Source organism: Artibeus jamaicensis, unplaced genomic scaffold, assembly GCF_021234435.1.
Source record: "Artibeus jamaicensis isolate MK-2021 breed Jamaican fruit bat unplaced genomic scaffold, CSHL_Jam_final contig_777, whole genome shotgun sequence".
Taxonomy (NCBI): domain Eukaryota; kingdom Metazoa; phylum Chordata; class Mammalia; order Chiroptera; family Phyllostomidae; genus Artibeus; species Artibeus jamaicensis.
In genome coordinates, this window is record NW_026521966.1 from 2,978,765 (window position 1) to 2,998,359 (window position 19,595).

At 39.4% G+C, this 19,595-nt stretch overlaps 1 protein-coding gene across 1 annotated transcript; it reads right to left on the reverse strand.

Annotated features, from left to right (window-relative positions):
- Positions 1–2,191: 2,191 nt before the first annotated feature.
- ASPA (aspartoacylase) lies at positions 2,192–18,272 on the reverse strand. The gene is made up of 6 exons (XM_037133030.2): positions 17,878–18,272; positions 15,454–15,649; positions 13,944–14,037; positions 9,086–9,193; positions 5,107–5,216; positions 2,192–2,704 (listed from the first exon to the last, which is right to left on the reverse strand). The coding sequence occupies exons 1-6, from the start codon at positions 18,111–18,113 to the stop codon at positions 2,507–2,509; spliced, it is 942 nt and encodes a 313-aa protein (XP_036988925.1). The 5' UTR covers positions 18,114–18,272; the 3' UTR covers positions 2,192–2,506.
- Positions 18,273–19,595: the final 1,323 nt, after the last annotated feature.

The following is a 19,595-nucleotide window of genomic DNA, read 5'->3' on the forward strand; positions in this document are numbered from 1 at the left end:
TAAATCAATGCACACAAACAGTTTTATGGCTCTCAATGTTGTCAAAAATTACCAAAGCTATTTTGGAATTGTTTCAGCCTTTGATACTGTATGACTCTCACGTGTAAAACTCTTTCATTCACATTGGTTACCTTAATAACACAGTTTTGTATATATGATGAGTGTTATATCCCCATTTAGTAAGTGGGGAAATTGAGACTTGGAGAGAGGAAGAATGACAGGTAAAGGTCACAGTGCTTTTTCCTGGGCCAAGGGTCCCGGTTCTCTGAAGTCTCCCAGTGAGTGCTAGTCTCACAGTGTCGGTGAGGTTGTATAACAGAATGGTCTAGCCCAGCCCGAGTCACATTTAAGAGCAGATGTCATCCAGGTGAAAGGCATGTGGCACAGAGCTTCAAGAAGAAGGAACGATGTGGGCAAAGACCCCAGGGTAGGAGGGAGTCAGCTTGGTGAAGCTGAGGTGTGGCCAAATCGCCGGGAGCAAGGGGGCAGGTGATACTGCAGTTGGGCTGGAGAGGTGGGCAGAGGCCAAAACATGTAGGACTTGTCTTGCTGTACATAGAAATAAATGGCACAAAGCAGACTGGAACAGAGAGGACCCGAAGGGAGAGGAATCAGAGAGATGGTGGGGGAAGGAGGGGCAGATCATAAAGGGCCTTTTGTGTTAGAACTTTGAACTTGAATAGTTTATTATTCTGTGCTAGCACTTGCATGCATCAGACCACTTATTTTTCACAATGATCCTATGAGAGGGGAATTGATATGATGATCATCCCCATTTTATAAATGAGAAAAGGGAGTGTGTAGGCTTAGAAAGAATCAGAATAGAATAAAACATAAAGTGACTAAAGCCACACAGCAAAATGTTACGGATATTTTGAAAAACATCACATCTAAGTAGAAACTCTGAAGACTATAAGCATTGAGTTAGAGAAAGTTAGACTTTATAGAAATAATCAGGACAGAAACTGAAACTATAGTTTCATTTCACGGATTACATTAATCTTGTAAATCTTATAAGTGGCTAAAATATGATGGAAGAAGAAGATAATCTTGCCAAAATTACACCTGGAAAAAAAAATCAACCCATAAAAATTGGACTCGGAAATAAATCACAAAGGAACATTCATGGTGGGAGAAGGAAGCTTGGTAAAACTCATGTACAAACGCTGATCGGTAAATGAAAGCTTTACTAAAGAATTCAGAAGAAAGAGAGTTTACTCTCATGAACATGATTTTTTAAAGTACAAAAATAAATGCTGAAACATTATAAACAGTTTGTGCTGTATAGAACATTAAATATGGAATGAAATTGGCTTAATGGAATTTGCTCTGGAAGAATGAAAATGTTTACATATATATGTTCCTCATAATGTTAGCATGCCTTTGGTACATGCGAACCATTGGGGTCCAAATCACGGGATAAAAATGCTCTTACTTGGCTGCTGTGACTAAGGCAGGAGAGAGGAGGCTCCTGTGGAGGGAGGAAGCCTTTCACCTGGAGGAGCTTTGAAGAGAAGGATCATGGGAGGTGAGGGATGTGGGCATTTATGACGTGGACAATTTCTCAAAGAATGCATTTGCGAACCAGAGGCATGGGTCTGGGCACATTTCCATAGCGGCCACGGCTCTCTGCTATTTCCGCCTTTATCGTCTATGCTGTGGAAACCCAGGACTTCCTCACATGTTGAGTGCAAAAGAGGGCAAGTGCATTCTTTCAAAAGGATGAGTGACAGCTGTGAGGAGTATGCCTCTTCCAACTCTCCCAAAGCAGGAAGGAACGCCAGCTTCTCCAGGGGCGTGTGAGGCATCTGAAGGAGGCTCCCGGCACCCCAAGGTCAGCGCAGAGTGGCCACGCCACAGCAGCGATGCTTTGTGTGGGCTGCTGTCTGTCTGCAGACAAAGGACCATTCAGAGGGTTTTGATTTATTCATATGTCACCTTTACTGTCAGCCCGCATTTCTTGTTCACATTTTGTCTTCAAAAAAGCATTTAAAAATCTCTTATGGATATCACAACTCTTGCTAAATTTCATAGGCTGGATACTTAATAAATTAGCATTCATTTAAATATAAAAAATAGTAAGTCTGCAGCGTTGGTTTCTAGCAGCATTATCCATTATTTGAAGACATACACTTAATTCTATGCTCAAGTTAATAACTTTTTGTATACAGTATCGGTTTCAGTATAAAAATTTGAATTTAAAAACCATTTATTAAGAATGTTAAGCTATCAAAATATGCTGTATAAAAATCTATACAGAGATAAGCAGTACACTTCTTTGAGAAAGCTGTGTACACAATATGGTTCCTTTAAAAGATATTAATTAATTAATTTATTTATTCATTCAGGAAATTTGCCTAAATGCCCACTGTGTGCAAGGCACTGAACCAGGTGCTATGGATTTGCATAAGGCACATTAAATGAAGCACAATTCCTGCCCTTGGAGGGCTTACAGACTAGTAGAGTTTCTCAAGATACTGTATAACAAGTGAACTAGAAGTGATCTCTAAGGTAAAGCGGAGCAAATACTTTTTGCATTGAGTATTTGTTTAGTTGTCTTTGCAAAAGCTTCTTTCTTTTCGTAATATGCGGCCTCATTCACAAACACCGGGTACACAGTAGAGTCTCCACCCAATGGAATAGTCTTTCCGTCAAGGGTTAAAAACACAGGATCCCCAGGGCGAAATGGTTTCCAGTCTTGATCCTCTCAGGAAACAATTAAAATAAATAAATTACATTCAGTTTTTCTCCTATTTTAAAAAGTTAATGCGAGGCTGTAGACAACTAAAACATTGTAACGCTAGATCCTTTGAAAAGAGATATTTGAGAGATACATTGAGAGGCATATGAGTGAACTGACTAAACTTAGCTTGAGTAGGAATTTGGCAGCAGCTTTAAGAGTTTCCCTTTTTAATATTTATAACTGGTACATGGAATTAGAATTTGCTTCAATACTGAGTATGCCTTGGATGTTGCCAAAAAGATTTGTAATATTAAAAGGTGAAACTCAATGCCCATCTTCCCACATGCTTCTTCTATCTCTTGCTCGCTGAAATTAAATTCTGCTCATCAAAATGCAGGAACTACCTGTTAAGAGCCTTCTGTGTACAAGGCATTGTACTGTTGGGGATGTAAAAATGAGAAATATCATGCCTGCATACAAGGAGGTCTCTCCTTATAGGGACTGCTGAGAGAAGGTGGGATGGCTGGGGGTGTCTGAGAGAAGGTGGAAGTTTTTCACGGGTGGCCCTACACTGTGAGCACCAATGAGCTGGTTGCCTGAAAGGTCCCATGCCAGCAATTTGGAACTTTGAGCTTTCACACCACAGGAAGCCTAGAGCCGATCTTCTTAAACTCGGATGTGACTGAGAATCACGCAGGAATTTCATTAAAACTCAGATTCTGATCCTACAGGTCTGGGGTAGGGGCCCGAGAGTCTGCATTCCTAACATTTCCCAGCAGCAGCAGCAGTGGCAGTGAGAGTGTGTTAGCAAAGCAGAATTTCACTCCCCACTCAGACCCACTAAATCAAGATCTTCACGTTAATGAATCCTCAGAGAGTCCTGTGCACGACACTGAAGTCTGAGATGTGCTGCCTGGGGGCGACTAGTTCAGCCCTGCTGCCTGTTATCATCACCTGTGATGTTAAATGTAGAGGAGGAGACTCTCAAGAGTGGGGCTCAGGCATCATTTTTTAAATTGACATACAGAAAAATTCATTCTTTTTTTTGTGTGTAGTTCTTTGAGTTTTGACAAGTACACAGCTTAGAGTCATATAACCATGTAACTGTGTAATCAAAACACACAATTCTTTCTTTCTTTCTTTCCCAACATTGCCTGAAACTCCTCCTTCAGGTTGCCACCTGGATCTACTAAGGCCCAAGGTCAGATTTGCTTCACTAGTCCGTATTTTGGGGCAGGCTGCTTTATTAAGTTTGAAGTCTGGATGACTATTATTAGGGTCACTAAAGAGCAGTTTCAGCTGGATCAGTGTTTTTCCACCCTGAGTACTCAGGCCAAAAGGTCAGACCATGTCACAGTGCCGTCCTGGCACTGTTACTTTTTCAAAGCGCTCTAGGCAATGTTCAGCCAGGGCTGAAAGCCCCAGGTGAGGGTAATCCACCGGGTCCACCTGTGAGGGCTGACGGTGTGTAGGGTGCTCGCAGTGGGAGCAGATGGTTCATCTTTTTGGAATATACTCGTCCTGCTTTTACCTTTGTCTTTTCTAGACTCCAACCTCCTACACCCTCCCAAGGGCCTTTTTCCCTCTTTCACTGGGCCATTAATTCTCAAACCAGACAAGCAGCAGATATTGGGAACCCAAGGAAGGTCAGGAAATGGCGGCAGAAGACATTCCAAAGGAAGAGGTTTTGATTGTTTAGCTCTCACTCGGTGGTGATCACAGGGAGGCGACAGCAATGTGAACTGCAGAGAACAGTAGCTCTGGGTGCCGTCCGTAGCTATGTGGCTGTGGGAGAGATCTAACGGCTGAGCTTCTGTTTGCTCGTGTTAAGTAATACTTTCTTTAAAAAGGTTTATTTATTTATTTTTAGAGAGAGGGGAAGGGAGGGAGAAAGAGAGGGAGAGAAACATCGATGTGAGAGGGAAACATTGATCACTTACCTCCCGACTGAGGACCAGGCCCAGCAACCTAGGCATGTGCCCTGATGGGGAATCAAACCAGTGGCCCCTCCCTCCGTGGAATGGCACCCGACCAACTGAGCCACACTGGTCAGGGCTGTTTTCTAACATTAAAATAAATATTATAATTCCTACCCTTTGCCCTCGGGTAGGAATTTTACCTTTTCTGAGAGCCTCCCTGCCTCATTATCATTTTTAAACTACACTTTAGACGTTAGTGTGTCTAGACTGTGACTCCCACAAGAATATAGACCATGTTCAATGATGGATTTCTAGAGCCAGCACAAGACACACTAAATAAATTTTATGTATCAAGTGAAGGTCTGTACACCTTACCTACACTGCAGTGTGTCTGAAAATACAACAAATGAGCCAATGTATGTAAAGTGCTTTATAAACTATAAAATTCTATTCAAAGGTGGGGCCTTATTACTTTGAATATTTTAAAGAAACAGCATATGTTACCTGCAGATTAGGGTGGATGATAGCAGCAATTTCTCCATTTTCATTCCTGGGATAATCAACTTTCTCCATTATTTTATAGACTTCAATAGCACAAGGAGGAAATTCTTTTCCTATGGCCAGAGGGGAAAAAATGTATAAATAGACATTGAAAAAAGGAAGTTCATACTTTAAGGGAAGAACAACAACTGAAAAGTGAAGACATACAATTGTGGATTGAATGTCAACTGTAATTGAAGCAAAGAAAAAGGAAGCCAGTCACAGGGAAAACACACTATTTCAGTTAAGGATGTTCGTAAACAACGCTAAGCCAAAAGGTGTTCTGGAAGTATTCCTATCAACACACTGCTCACAAGCACACTGACAGACAGTGGAAGAGATCGGAACTTAAAAAGGCCATCGTGAGAGAAAAAGAGCCTGGGACTGGGAGTCAGGACACCTGGACTCCAATCTCCCAGCTGCGTGATCTTGAGCAAGAGGTGTCAATTCTGGAGGCTCACTTTCTTTACATGTGAAATGAAGGTTTTGAATCAGCTGACCTTGGAGCTCCCTACCAGCTCTGACATGCTGTGATTGCATATCCTCCAGAGGCCTTCCAGCAGGTTGGGACTTCACTGTTGCACTCCTTCTTCTCACTAAGTACATTAAACCCTTGGACAGATCTTGGGATGCAGGCAGACGACCAACAGTGGAGTCCAGCTTCCAAAAATGCAGCAACATTAAAAGACCCAGTGCCCAGAAACTTGACAAAGGAGTAGTTTACATGCATACCAGGCAAACTTTGAGCAAACGGAATGAACTTTCATTAAATGTAGGGCTTGTAGTGTGCCATGATTGCAACTCAAAGGAAGATCTTCCTTTGCCCTTGGAGCAGAAAGTACAGCAGTGTTGGAATGTGGATATTCTGCAGTCACTTCTGTATCAGTTAGCTTTGGCTGAAAAACACACTACCCTAGAACTCAGTACAACAGAGCCATGACTCTTTAATTTATCTCATGATTCTCTGGGTTAGTTGGGCACTTCCCCTGGTTTAAGCTGGCTTGGCTGACTTCTCATTGGCTTGCTCATGCATTTGTGGTGAGCTGGCAGGTCTGCTGGAGGCTAGATGATCTAAGATGACCTTATTGTCACGTCTGGCACTTGACAGGCTATCAACTAGAGCTGCAGAAATGCTGGCTAGGCTGTTGAAGTCCTCCACCTCATAGTTTTCCATTAACCAGAAGGATAGGGTAGGCTGATTAACATAATGGCAGTAGAGGGTACCCCAGGGCAGTAAGAGAACAATCCTCAGGGTACAAGTTCTTGACAGGCCTCTTATGTGACCAGGCCTCATTCAAGGGAGTAGAGAAATAGACTCCATCTCTTGGTAGAAGGATTTAAACATCACATTGCAGGGACATGAGTGTGGAGAAGGAAAGAATTTGCAGCCATTTTTTACAGTCTACCAAACCTTCCAAGGTGAAGATGGAAACTTAACAGATGTCATCTTTTTAAACCAGAAGGTCCATTGCAAGGAAAGGAAAGGGTCATAGGACACAAAGGAGTATGCTTTTGCAACTTAGAATCTCAGAGTTGGAAGGAGCCTTGGATGCCTAACATCACTGATGCTTGAGTATTCTCCATGTTTTTCTGGCCACATGGCCATCTCTCTTCTGCTTGAGCAGCCTCATGAAGTGCAGTCCATTCCATTACTGGTCAGCTTTGTTCATTGAAAATTTATGTCTCAAGTTAACTTTATCCCACCAATTTTATTCTGCCCTTTGAGTCACAGAAAACATGTCTAATTGCTTCCCAATATAAATTTTCAAATTCTTCAACATTCTCAGCTTTCTCCTTGGCTAACCTCTACTTTATAGATGTTCTTGAAACACAGACTCAGAATTTATTCAGAGTTCTCCAGGTGTTGCTTATCCAAGGCAGGAAACCGACCATCACTTCCCTCATTCTGAGATTATTTTAAAACATAAAAGCAAAATTTTGTTCTTGATATAGTTAACCTAAAACATTTGTTTAGATGATCATTAAAGATTGTCAGGACTTTTTGGTACCATCTTCTGAACCAGATATTTTCCTCCCATGTATCCCTTTTATAAAAGCACATTACTTCTGTCCTCATGCAAGACACTAATAATAACTTTGAGTAGCACAGAGCCAAGGATGGAGCTCTTCTACACATTTCCAGAGACTTTTGTCTAGGTGGTTATGATCAACATTCTTTGGATAATGGTGCTCTTTCCATGGTAGGTAGAAATCTACTAAGCTCATAGTCTAAATTACTAGTGGTTTAAAATGTTTAAATTACAGAATCCTTTGCTTAAAAGAAATGTTACATGGAAGAGTAATAAAATTGATAGACAAATTTCTCTGGGTAAAGCAGGGGGCAAGGTAGGGGGGTAGGGGTGGGGTGGTTGAATGTCCTGGAGCTACTAGGACAACTTCTAGATCCCCACCCCTGTGGGAGAAATCTAAAGACTATAATTTGAAAACCATGATTTTTTTCACTCAGGTTTGCAGCCTTATACTCAGGTGCATCATTTCTTAACATAGGGCAGTCCCACACTCACTATTTGAAGGGTTCTTGTGAATAAGTTATGACCTTCTCCATACCAGGCCCATTAGACAGTATAGAACCTGTCCTCACACAAAGGTGGTAGAAAGCTAATTTTTAGTCTTTATGACTTGGGAGTCAAAGGATTCCCAGAAAAACTTCCTGATTGCAGCCAGGCTCAGTCTCTGAGGTTAAGGAGTTACATACTCCCCATGAACACTGAACTGTTCATCAGCTTTGTCAACCATAATGACACATTCCCCAAGGACAATTTGAATTCAGCCTGTTGGATCAATTATTTACAGAGGATGTCTGTCTAAATTTTATTTTTATTATAATTATAAAACAATTTAAAGTAAACTTAATTTTAAATAATTAATGGACTTTTTTGCTGCAGTTTTAGATTTACCAAATAAATGAGCAAATGATACATAAAGTTTCATGTATCTACTAATTAAATTATTTCTTAATTACACACAATACATGAACACATCATTCTTCTTGAAAATGACAAAAACAAACTTCACCTGTTTTTTTTCCTCCCCTCCCCAATAATCACTGTTATCAGTTTGGTGTATTTTCTTCAGGATCTTGTCCTGTACACTAATGTATACATTAAAGTATATGTATGCATTCTAGCAAAGAGTTTATTATTACCATTATATTTAATATTGTTTTGAGGAAATTGGTATACTGCATGCTTTGGTCTGCACCTTGCTTTCTTTAATTAGCAATACATTGTATTTTGAAGATCTTTTCATGTTAGTTTAATTGTTTGTCCATGGATGGACATTCAGGTTGTTTGTACTGCTTGTTGTCACAGGTGATGCTGTGAGTTGTGGAGCTGCTGGGTCACAGGATTTGTGCAATACTGAAAGTGGGTACTGTAGAACTGTTCTCTAGCATGTCTCTACCACCCCCTCTTTCTACACCCTTATCAACACAGTATTACCAGATTTTAATATTTCCCTACTCTAATGGGGTAAAATGGTTTCTCATTTTAATCTGCATTTCTCTAATTACTAGTAATATTGACATGTTTTCAAATGTCTGTTAGACAGTTGTGTTTCTTAGTATACCTGTTTTTTTAAAACGGAAATTAATAGGGCAATGAAGATTTTATTTAGAGAGCTTTAATGGGTAGCTACTTTTCTTCTTCTTCTTCTTCTTCTTCTTCTTCTTCTTCTTCTTCTTCTTCTTCTTCTTCTTCTTTTTTTTAAATGTATTAGTCTGGTCATTGAGGAATGGCTGAAGTGAATGAAATTTTTAAAAAACACCTAATATCCTGAGCATGAGAATCTGACCCAGGTGACAGTTGCTATTTCCGTGTGCAGTTGTTAAGTTACCATGTGTGCTCATGTCCCCTACCTTTTCTGATATATTTGCACACACACACACTAACAATTAAGATAACAGTTCTCACCTACAACTTACCTTCATTGAAATTATGTATAAAATCAAGAGCATATTTAATCATTTTTCTCATTTGATCCAAAATATCAGCTCTCAGAACCCCTTGAGGTTGGGGACCAACTTCTATACCTAGGTACAGAATGAGAGATAGTCATATTTACATAAGTTTTAGAATATATTATAAAATTAAATATTTTAATATATCAACTCTGGATCCCATTATTAAAAATTGGTAAAAAGTTAGACTACTTAACATCATGAAAAATATTTGAGACATACTGTTGGACAAAAATAAAGTAGGACATTTACACGTACAAGTTATATGTGCAGTGAATGGATCCTGGGAGAGCACAAGATAAAAACCAAAGAGTTGTGTTAAGAGCTGCAAATCTTCATAGGTGTAGACTTCCGGCCAAGATGGAGGCGTAGGTGGAAATATTATGCCTCCTCACAAAACCAAGTTTAAAGACAACAAAGTTTTAGTAACAAAAACACAACCAAAACAAACAGAAAACTGAACTGTATGGAAGTCTGACAACAACAAACCATTCATCCAGACCCGTAAGAGAGGCAGAGTCAGCAGCTGGCAGAGAGGGGTTGCACAGGAAAAAGTGGCCTGACTGACCCAGGAGCACAGGCAGCAGTTGGCAGATCCCAGGGGTGGGGTGGCAACAGGCAGACCCAGTGAGGGCGCAAGGCGTCTGGCTGACCGCAGTCACGCAGATAACCAGGTAAAAAAAAGGAGCAGTGAGACAGACCACACAAACCAGGACCCTAGCAACAAGAATTAAAGCCTAAAAGCACCAAATGAAAAAACTTTCAGGGTTTAAGAGTGCCGGGAGAGGATCCCAGGCTCACAGAGAGTTCACTGGAGAGACCCACAGGGGCTTGTGCATCCCCCTAGGGGGTGCACAAGCCCACACCTCCAGGAACCAGCACCAGAAGGACCCAATTTGCTTTTAGGAAGCAGCAGAGGGGACCAAAACTCCAGAGAGAGTGGAACAAGTGCCATTTCCCCTCTCTGACCCCACCCCCACATACAGCTTCACAGTTGGCTGCCCCACCCTGGTGAACACCTAAGGCTCTGCCCCTCATACATAACAGGCGTGACAAGACTAAAACATTATGGCTCAAGAAGAACAACTCAAAGCCCCAGAGCCAATACTTCTAAGTGTCCAAGATATAGCCAACCTATCAGATGCATAGTTCAAAACACTGGTGATTAGGATGTTCACAGAACTGGTTGATTTTAGTCACAAATTAGAGGAACATATGAAGGCTAAACTAAGTGAAATGAAGCAAAATGCACAGGAAACCAATACCAATGGAAAGAAAACTGGGGCTCAAATCAAGGGAGTGAACCAGAAGGAAGAGAAAAATGACTAAACAGAAAAGAATGAAGAAATAAAATTCAAAAAAATGAGGAGAGGCTTATGAACCTCCAGGACATCTTAAACATTTCAACATCTGAATTATAGGGGTACCAGAAAGGGAAGAGGAACAGCAACAAGTGGAAAACTTATTTGAACAAATAATAAAGAAGAACTTCTGCAGTCTGGCAAAGGAAATAGACTTTCAGGAAATCCAGGAAGCTCAGAGAGTCCCAAAGAAGGTTTACCCTAGAAGGAACACACCAAGGCACATCATAATTACATTAGCCAAGATTAAAATGAAGGAGAGAATTCTAGAAGCAGCAAGAGATAAGGGGACAGTCACCTACAAAGGAGTTCCCATCAAACTGTCAGCTGATTTCTCAAAAGAGACCTTACAGGCAAGAAGGGGCTGGAAAGAAGTATTCCAAGTCATGAAATCCAAAGACCTACAACCAAGATTGCTCTAGCCAGCAAAGCTTTCATTTAGAATAGAAGGGCAGATAATGTTCTTCTTAGATAAGGTCAAATTCAAGGAGTTCATCATCACCAAGCCCTTATTATATGAAATGTTAAAGGGACTTATCTAAGAAAAAGAAGATAAAAATATGAACAGTGAAAGGACAGCAAACTCACAGTTATTAACAACCACACCTAAAACAAAAGCAAACAGAGGACAGGTAGAACAGGAACAGAAGCACAGAAATGGAGATCACATGGAGTATTAGCAACATGGGAATAAGAGGAGGAGAAGGGGGGAGAAGGTACAGAGACTAAGTAGCATAGACAGTAGGTAGAAAATAGAGGGGAGGGCAAGAGTAGTGTGGGAAATACAGAATCTAAAGAACTTGACACACATGGGCATAAACTAAAGGGGGGAAATGGTGGGGGAGGGGGTGTGCAGGGTGGAGGGGAATGAAAGGGGGGAAATAGGACAACTGTAATGGCATAATCAATAAAATATATTAAAGACAACCAACTGTATGGGAAAACATATTTGCCAATGATACCTCAGACAAAGGTTTAATCTCCAAAATATACAAAGAACTTACATGACTCTACTCTAAGAAGACAACCAACCCAATTAAAAAATGGGAAAAGGACTTGAACAGACACTTCTCCAAGGAGGACATACAGAACATCCAGAGACACATGAAGAGATGCTCAATATCGTTAGCTATCAGAGAGATGCAAATTAAAACCACAATGAGATACCCCTTTACACCAGTCAGGATGGCTATCATAAACAAAGCAACAAACAACAAATGTTGGAGAGGTTGCGGGGAAAAGGGGTCCTTAGTTCACTGTTGGTGGGATTGCAGACTGGTACAACCATTATGGAAAACAGTATGGAATTTTCTCAGAAAAGTAAAAATTGACCTGCCTTAGGTGCCCATCAGTAAATGAATGGATCAAAAAATTGTGGTACATATACACAATGGAATTCTACGCAGCAGAGAGAAAGAAGGAGCTACTACCCTTTGCAACAACATGGATGGAACTGGAAAGCATTATGCTGAGTGAAATAGGCCAGATGTTGAAAGACAAATACCATATGATCTCACCTTTAACAGGAAGCTAAACAACAAAACAAACTAGCAAGCAGAAAAAAAACAAAGACACCGAAATAGAGAACAAGGGGACAGTGACCAGAGGGGAGAGGGAAGGGAATTTAAGGGGAAAAAGGGGGAGGGATTTGGAGGAACAAATAGGAAGGACACAGGGACGAGAACTAAGGGGGGTGGAAATGGGAGGGAGGTGGGGAGCATGGGGCAGGGGAGGCTGGAATGGGAGAAATAGACAAAAAACTGTACTTGAAAAATAACTAAGTAAAATAAAAAATATTAAAAAAAGAAATGGAGATAACGTAGAGGGTTAGCAACAGGGGAGTGGGAGGAGGAGAAGAGGGGAGAAGGTACAGAGACTAAGTAGCATAGATGGTAGGTACAAAATAGGCAGAAGGAAGGGCAAGAGTAGTGTGGGAAATGTAGAAGCTAAAGACCTTGTGACACGTGGACATGAACTAAAGGGGGGGATGGGGGGAGTGGGTGTGCAGGGTGGAGGGGAATGAAGGGGAAGAAATGGGACAACTGTACTGGCATAACCAATAAAATATATAAAAAAGAGTTGCAAATCTTGGGATTTTTTTCCTTCACATTTCCTTCAATACTGTCATAAATTTTAAAAAGCATAGTATTGTAAAAGGGGCAGATAAACATACACTGCAACATAAATGCTGTAAATGTATCAGTGGGTAGGTATTCAATTGAGAGCCACACTGCTCCACAAACATCATAGACCAAGATTGCTCTTTCAAAAAATAAAAGAAAATACAATGGAAGGGAAGAAAAAAATCCCTTTACAAATAATAAGATTTTTTTTTTTACAAATAATAAGTTTTAATGAAAGAAAAAAAGATTGCTCTTGTAAAGTTTGGGAATCATATACTTACTTCATTTGGTGTCACAGAGAAACAGGATCTCTCTCCATCCCTGTTAAGCACCCAGACTGGGATACTTAGCTCCCTCCAACTGATGCCCTGATTATGCACCAAAAGCATCAGCAATTGAGTAAGCAAGGTCATCTGAAGTTTGCTTACACTGTTTGACAACTTGTTTTTATATTTAATTGCTCTTGGTGAAACTGTCTGACATCTAACAGAAAAGATTTTAAGTTGTGACAGCAATTGTAATGATTATAGTGTAGTCTGCCAATGGTTCGGCTACTAGGCTCTACTCAGGAAAGAGAACGGAATAAAGAAAAAAAGAGACTATCTGTGTGAGAGGGTGTATGAGAGTGCATGCCTGCATGTTGGAAATTCCAGAAAGTAAAGTGGGCTCACAGCCCAGTAACTGACAGGGCAAGCAAGTGAAGGGATAACCATTTATGGGAGACTCTGCTGCAGAGAAGGGCTAAGCAGGACGTTGAGAGATTTTCTATAATTTTTTTGTGTTTCTGCACATCTCTCTGGCAAGCCACTGACTGCCTTGGTTCCAAATTATTTTTCAAGAATAGTGTCTTCCATGGAGCAAAAGGCAGGTATGTTTATTGCAGATAAAAGATTCAAGTTCCCTCAGTCCATTGTTTCTCTCATGGAATGCAGAGAAACTGCTCAGTGAAATTGAGGAAATTTTACATAGTTTGAGCCTGTCTGGAGGTAGTTTACTTATTACTTGACAATTAGAAGCCAAAGTGATGAGCAAGGTAACTATAAATATTCTTTAAAATATTATTTATTTATTTATTTTTAGAGGGAAGGGAGGGTAGGGAGAAAGAGATAGAAACATCAATGTGTTGTTGCCTCCCATGCATCCCCTACTGGGAACCTGACCCACAACCCAGGCATGTGCCCTGACTGGGAATCAAACCAGCGACCTTTGGTTTGGAGGCCCACACTTAATCCAATGAGCTACACCAGCCAGGGCTAAATATTCTTAAAAAATAACTTTTCTAAGTATTTCATCTAGGACACATTTTGTCTAGTTGTGACCATGGGAAATATGACTTACCAACAGGATACGTGGCTATAGAGCGAGTGGTTGCGTATTTGAGGGACGGATGCTCAATAAGATACACATAGCAGGGCAATGGAGCCAAACAAGTCTGAAATGAATGAAAACATCTTTAACATTATGTCAAGACAATATGCTTTGCTCTCTCTGCCACTACAGAGTCAATAATGCCTTCAGTATGTTTTACTATACCAACTAAGACTAGTAAGAGCTCCATGAGACAAACTCTAAAATTCAATGTTGTTATTGAAGCTTTGAAAACATAAGCATAAATTACATATAAAATTGAATTATGCATAGCTTTCTGGGTAAAATATACACTAAATTCTGAAGAACTATTATTAAAGAACATGACACAAGTTTTCCTTCTGAATGAATTTGGTTATTTCTTTCTTCATCACTGGTCACACTTACTACTTAGCTTAGTATTGCTCTTAAAGAACTCTGTACCTATCCCTGCAGTCCAGGTCTCTGCAGGTGCTGGGTAAAACTCTTCCTACCTCCACTGATCTGAATGAGAGTTCAAGACAGGCCTCCCAGTTTTGACAGCAATGTCAGCCATGCTGCTTCCATGCCTGGCAACCAAAGCATTCAGCTCTCCTTCAATGAGCAACAAAGAATAGCTTCATTATGGTCTCCTACAGAACCATCTAGTTATTGTCAAAAACTCAAAGGAAATAAAATAATGGCCAGTCTTTACTGTCTGAGAGGTATGAGGTTAAATGCTTTAAATAGTTTCTTATCTAAGGCTTTTAACAGCCTTATAAATAAATGTTATTATTATGTCAACTTTATAAAATGAGGAAAGCAAGGTTTTGGGGTTTTTTGGGAGTTATCTTATCCAAGGTTAGTAAATAAGGAAGCAGAATTTGAACCCAGGACCTCCTGGCTACATGGGTCAAATTCTTTCCTCTAAATCATACCAGCTCTCTGGAAGGAAGGACATTTATAATACAATAATAAGCATTATTATTGTATAATAAATAATAAGATTATTATTTGTATTTTTGCTGGGTTATTATTTTCTGGCAATTTTTCTCTAGCTGTAAGCACTGGATTGCTCATTTTTTTGCCTTGTATACTTCTGAGCCTTAAGGTGGTTACTTACGTGAAGTACTGAAAGATCAGATGTGTGCTGGGGTAGCTGAATCAAAGGCAGAGAAGGGCAGGACTAAAGAGAGTCAATCTTTTTGTCATTGGTCTATAGTCAACATTCAATGACTGTTTTTGAGCTTCTTAAAACTGTAATTGAACTATTTCAACCATATCATTTTAACTTTTGGTATTAATTTTACCAAATAGCCTATGATCTTGTAGCTGTGGATAAAAGATTTATAACGTTATAGATACAAGAATCTACAAAGGTTTTATTATTTTACTAATTTCCTCTCATTTCCCTCTTTCCACTTCTCCATCTCTCTCAGACCCTCCCCCTGACCCCTTTTCTGGTTGTTTTATGTCTGAAATTGACTTATGGTAAGTTACAAATTAATAACATTGACATTACCTTAATATAATGAAACATCTGAATTAAAAAGTCATTCCTGGAATCTTCAAGAATTAGGGTGCACCCCATGTTAGAGGTAGTATTGTGAAGGTCAAAAATAATGTCATAGGAATCTTCACTGTCTTTTGGACCAAATAAATGATTTATTTCTTGAGCCCTTCTCACTTCATATGGCAAATCCTCTGAAATTTTTTTGCTGTCATTAGCAGAAAGAAAAAAGTTAACAATATCTGTGGCTAATATAACACAAATATAAAATAATAATACAGTGTATAAGGAACCAGTTGCCAATCTTTTAAAAACCTGCAAGGGAAATGGACACTTATTTGAAAACATTACAAATTTATAGATTATTTGCAATCACCAGGATATGGAAGCAGCCCAGGTGTCCACCAGTAGATGAGTATATAAAAACAACTATGGGACATTTACCCAATGGAATACTACTTGGCCATAAAAAAGAGAAAAATTAACTTTTGCGATGGCATGGATGGACATGGACAACATTACACTAAGTGAAATAAGCCAGTCAGAGAAAGACAAGAACCACGTAATTTTAATTATATATGGACTGTAATAATGAGCAAACTGAACTAACAAGCTAAATAGAGACAGACTCTCAGATAGAGCTACTGTGTGGGGAGTTTAGCGGGTGCAGGAATTGAGCAAAAAGGGAAAAGAACTCATGGACATGGACTACATTGTGGTGATTGCAGGGGGGAGGAGTATATAAGGGGGGTACATGGTAATGGAACAAATACAATAAAAAATTTAAAAAGATTTGCATGTTAAGATGACTCTTATGGCTGCTACCACAGAGAGACTCCATGGCAGGAAGGACTAGACTAAGGCGGGACGCAGAAGTGTTCTTCAGGAGGCTACTCTGACTGCCCCCAGAAGAAATAAACTAATGTAGTAAAAATGGAGAGGAAGATCGGATTTGCAGAATATTTCCAATTATTCAATACTTGACTATTTGGGAAGACTTAGTGACCCACGAGATGAGGGGGATGAGGGACAAGGAAGGTTCCAAGATGATTTTCACAGAGGATTTGGTGGCCAATGCTGACATTGCTCAGATGGAGAACACAGGACAAGTCACTAACTGGGCAGAAGGAGGACAGGAGGAGCAATTAATTTATCTGCCTCATGAGTTTCCATGCCACCCTGAGAGGGAACGGCCTAGCCTCTGAATTGCATTCAAGTACAATAGAAGGTGGATTTACTTTAAAGGACTGCTCTAATTGAAATGCATACTATTGAGTGGGCACATGAGAAAACTCACCCTGGTTCATTTAAGAGTTACTTGGGAAGTTAACATGTCATCTGTAAGAGTTATTCTTCAAAAAATTCTTACTCGCAATATGAGTTAGTTAATAGCTATTTCAAGTGAATAGATACATTTTAATTGTGTTGACATAACCTCAGTCATGAAGATAAACCATTCTTGAAATTAAAATTTATGCTAGTAAAAATATGATTTGATACACAAAGTATGACAAATGTGTAGTTGCCTAGGAAATAAATCTATTCCATACAGTGAGTCATATTTGTAGTAAAAGTAGTAACCATCTTTTGATCTGTGGTGAGATTATATTTAAGTAACTCTCTAAACTCAAATTAACCTTTATTAGAAAATGAGTAAATACAACAGCACCATGTTAGTTCCGGTCCCTGTCTTATATCCTAGCTACTAGTCTGTCGATTTTTTAAGGGTAGAATCCATTTTGCACATAGCTTTGTACTCTCACCGTAGCTGGCACAGTGCCCTGCAAAGAGTAGGTGTATAATAATGTTTTTAGACAGATGGAAGAAAGAAGTGGTAAAAAGAAAATACTTAGAGACCTACATATGTACATTAGTAGCTATAATGATGTAAACAGAGGCAAGAATAATAATGAGAACATACCTAGAGTGTTATGGTTGGATATTTTCATTGAACAAATATTAATCAAGACATTCCGCCTTTCTTAACTAGAATTTTATGCAGTATCATAAACATAGTTGCATAAAGACACAGCAGCGAATAACCTAGAAAGCTAACACATGCATACATACCCAAGTACAGTGACCAAACACTAATAATCCAAAAGACTATTAAATCTATTTCTTTAAAGGCAGATTTAAAGGTAAAAACTTTGGTTTTTTTTATCTCAGTCTGTAGAGAATACATTTAAAAAGAAAATCAGTTGAGAATAGTCTGATGCTTAAAAAGGTTTATAAAACAGCATGTGAATGCCCAGTTTAGAGAACTGGGCAATTCATAATAGGGTATGATTAAAAGTGAAAGTGATTTCATTCACGATAACGACCACATGAATAGCACATACATATATACATGCATGTTCTCTCCCACACACTCCACTTTTCACACTCACACACACACACATGCATACACATGCACATAACAAAATATAGCCTTACCCAAGATTTTCAGGGTCAAAAACTCGATTCAGGTCACAGTCAATGTATCTGGTACACTTCTTCACTGCTCTTGGGTTGGTGATAAATGGTGTCACCTCCAGCCCTGTCCTCTGAATTTCAGTGCCATGCTCTAGCCAGTGCTGAACTAGAAATACTCCTGTTAGCTCATTGCCGTGAGTTCCTCCAAAGATAGCAACTTTTTTAATGGGATCTTTAACAACATGATAAGAAGTCATTTTATCCAATAATTTTATCTAATTCCTGCAATTCACAAGAGAGGAGATCAAAGAAAACTTAATTTCTTTAGAAAGGTTTAGAAATTTAAATCTAAATGAGACTTTAACTAAAGTGCAAAGTGCAGAGTTCTCTTGAGTGGAGTATACTTTAATTCTCTGTTAGAGTTCTGAGCCCTGTTTATTGTAGGGGCACTCCCTTCTCTAGCCCTGCCCTTTACCATATTTGGACCAAAGTATGCAGAGATCAACTAGAGTTACAGCTGTTCACTTTGACTTCTGACTCCCTCAAATGGTGGGTAGATCTAAATGCAGTAATAAATTAGCATTTTATTCTAACACAAAATTGAATTTTCTCTTCAGCTAGACCATATAATGGTGCTTTTCTGCCCATTTGTAGTAATATAAAAGTTTGTACATTTCTAATTTTCAAAAATAAAAAAGTGGCTCATAAAATGCATATTATTGTTCAATATATAACTTCCATTGTATTTGAAAACATTTCTTCTCTAAAATGAGTTCAGGTGCTTTTCTTCATCTGAGGGCATTCGAATTTCATTTCTATAAATGGCCAAGAGCAGACCTTCAGAATGTTTAAAAATTTTTATTTTAATTGACTTTCAGAGAGAGAGAGAGAGAGGGAGAGAGATGGACTTGTCATTCCACTAATTTATGCATTCATTGGTTGCTGTGCCCTGACTGGGGATCAAACCTGCAACCTTGGCATATGGGGATGATGTGCTAACCAACTGAGCTAGCTGACCAGGGCCCAGAATGCTTTTTTTTTTTGCAGTCAGAGACACAGAAGCCCCAAGCAATAACCACTGGGACTTAAAAAGCTACTTGGAAACATGCCTTTAACTTCATGCCTTAACATGAAGTTTTTGGTAATGCTGTGTCAACAGTCTTAAGGATCTTTCTCACTTCCTTGCCTCAGTGCTAAAGAAAAAGCAATCGTTAGTAATTTTCAAGGCTTTGTAATGTCTGAAAATGTCTAGGGGCATGCTGTACATACCAACCAGATTAAACAAGTTTATGTGGACTGTGCCACTGCTGGCCTAACTTACTGCCAGCACAGACTCTCCACTGGAATGTGTTACTCAAGAGGGGGTCTTATTAGGGGAAACTAGACAGGACATTAAGATGGTTATATTCCTTTAGAGAAATGATTCTGAGCCAAATCCAATTTGATTTCATGCACAATTGCTCAGAAAGTCAAATGTGTGCCAGTGCTGGAAACATTGTATGCACTAATCACGAAAGATTTTTTGATAGAGGTACAACAAGAGTAATTAATGATAACTGCAGAGTAGTTTTATCCACAATGTTTTTCTGCACCTGTTATCTCAGTTGATTCACACATCCACTTTATAGATAGGGTGTGTCAGGTATTGACATCCCCATTGGAGGGGTAAAGAAAAGAGAAGTTAAGTAACTTGATTAAGGTTTCTCAGCTATCAGGAGGAAAACTCCACCCTGGACCCA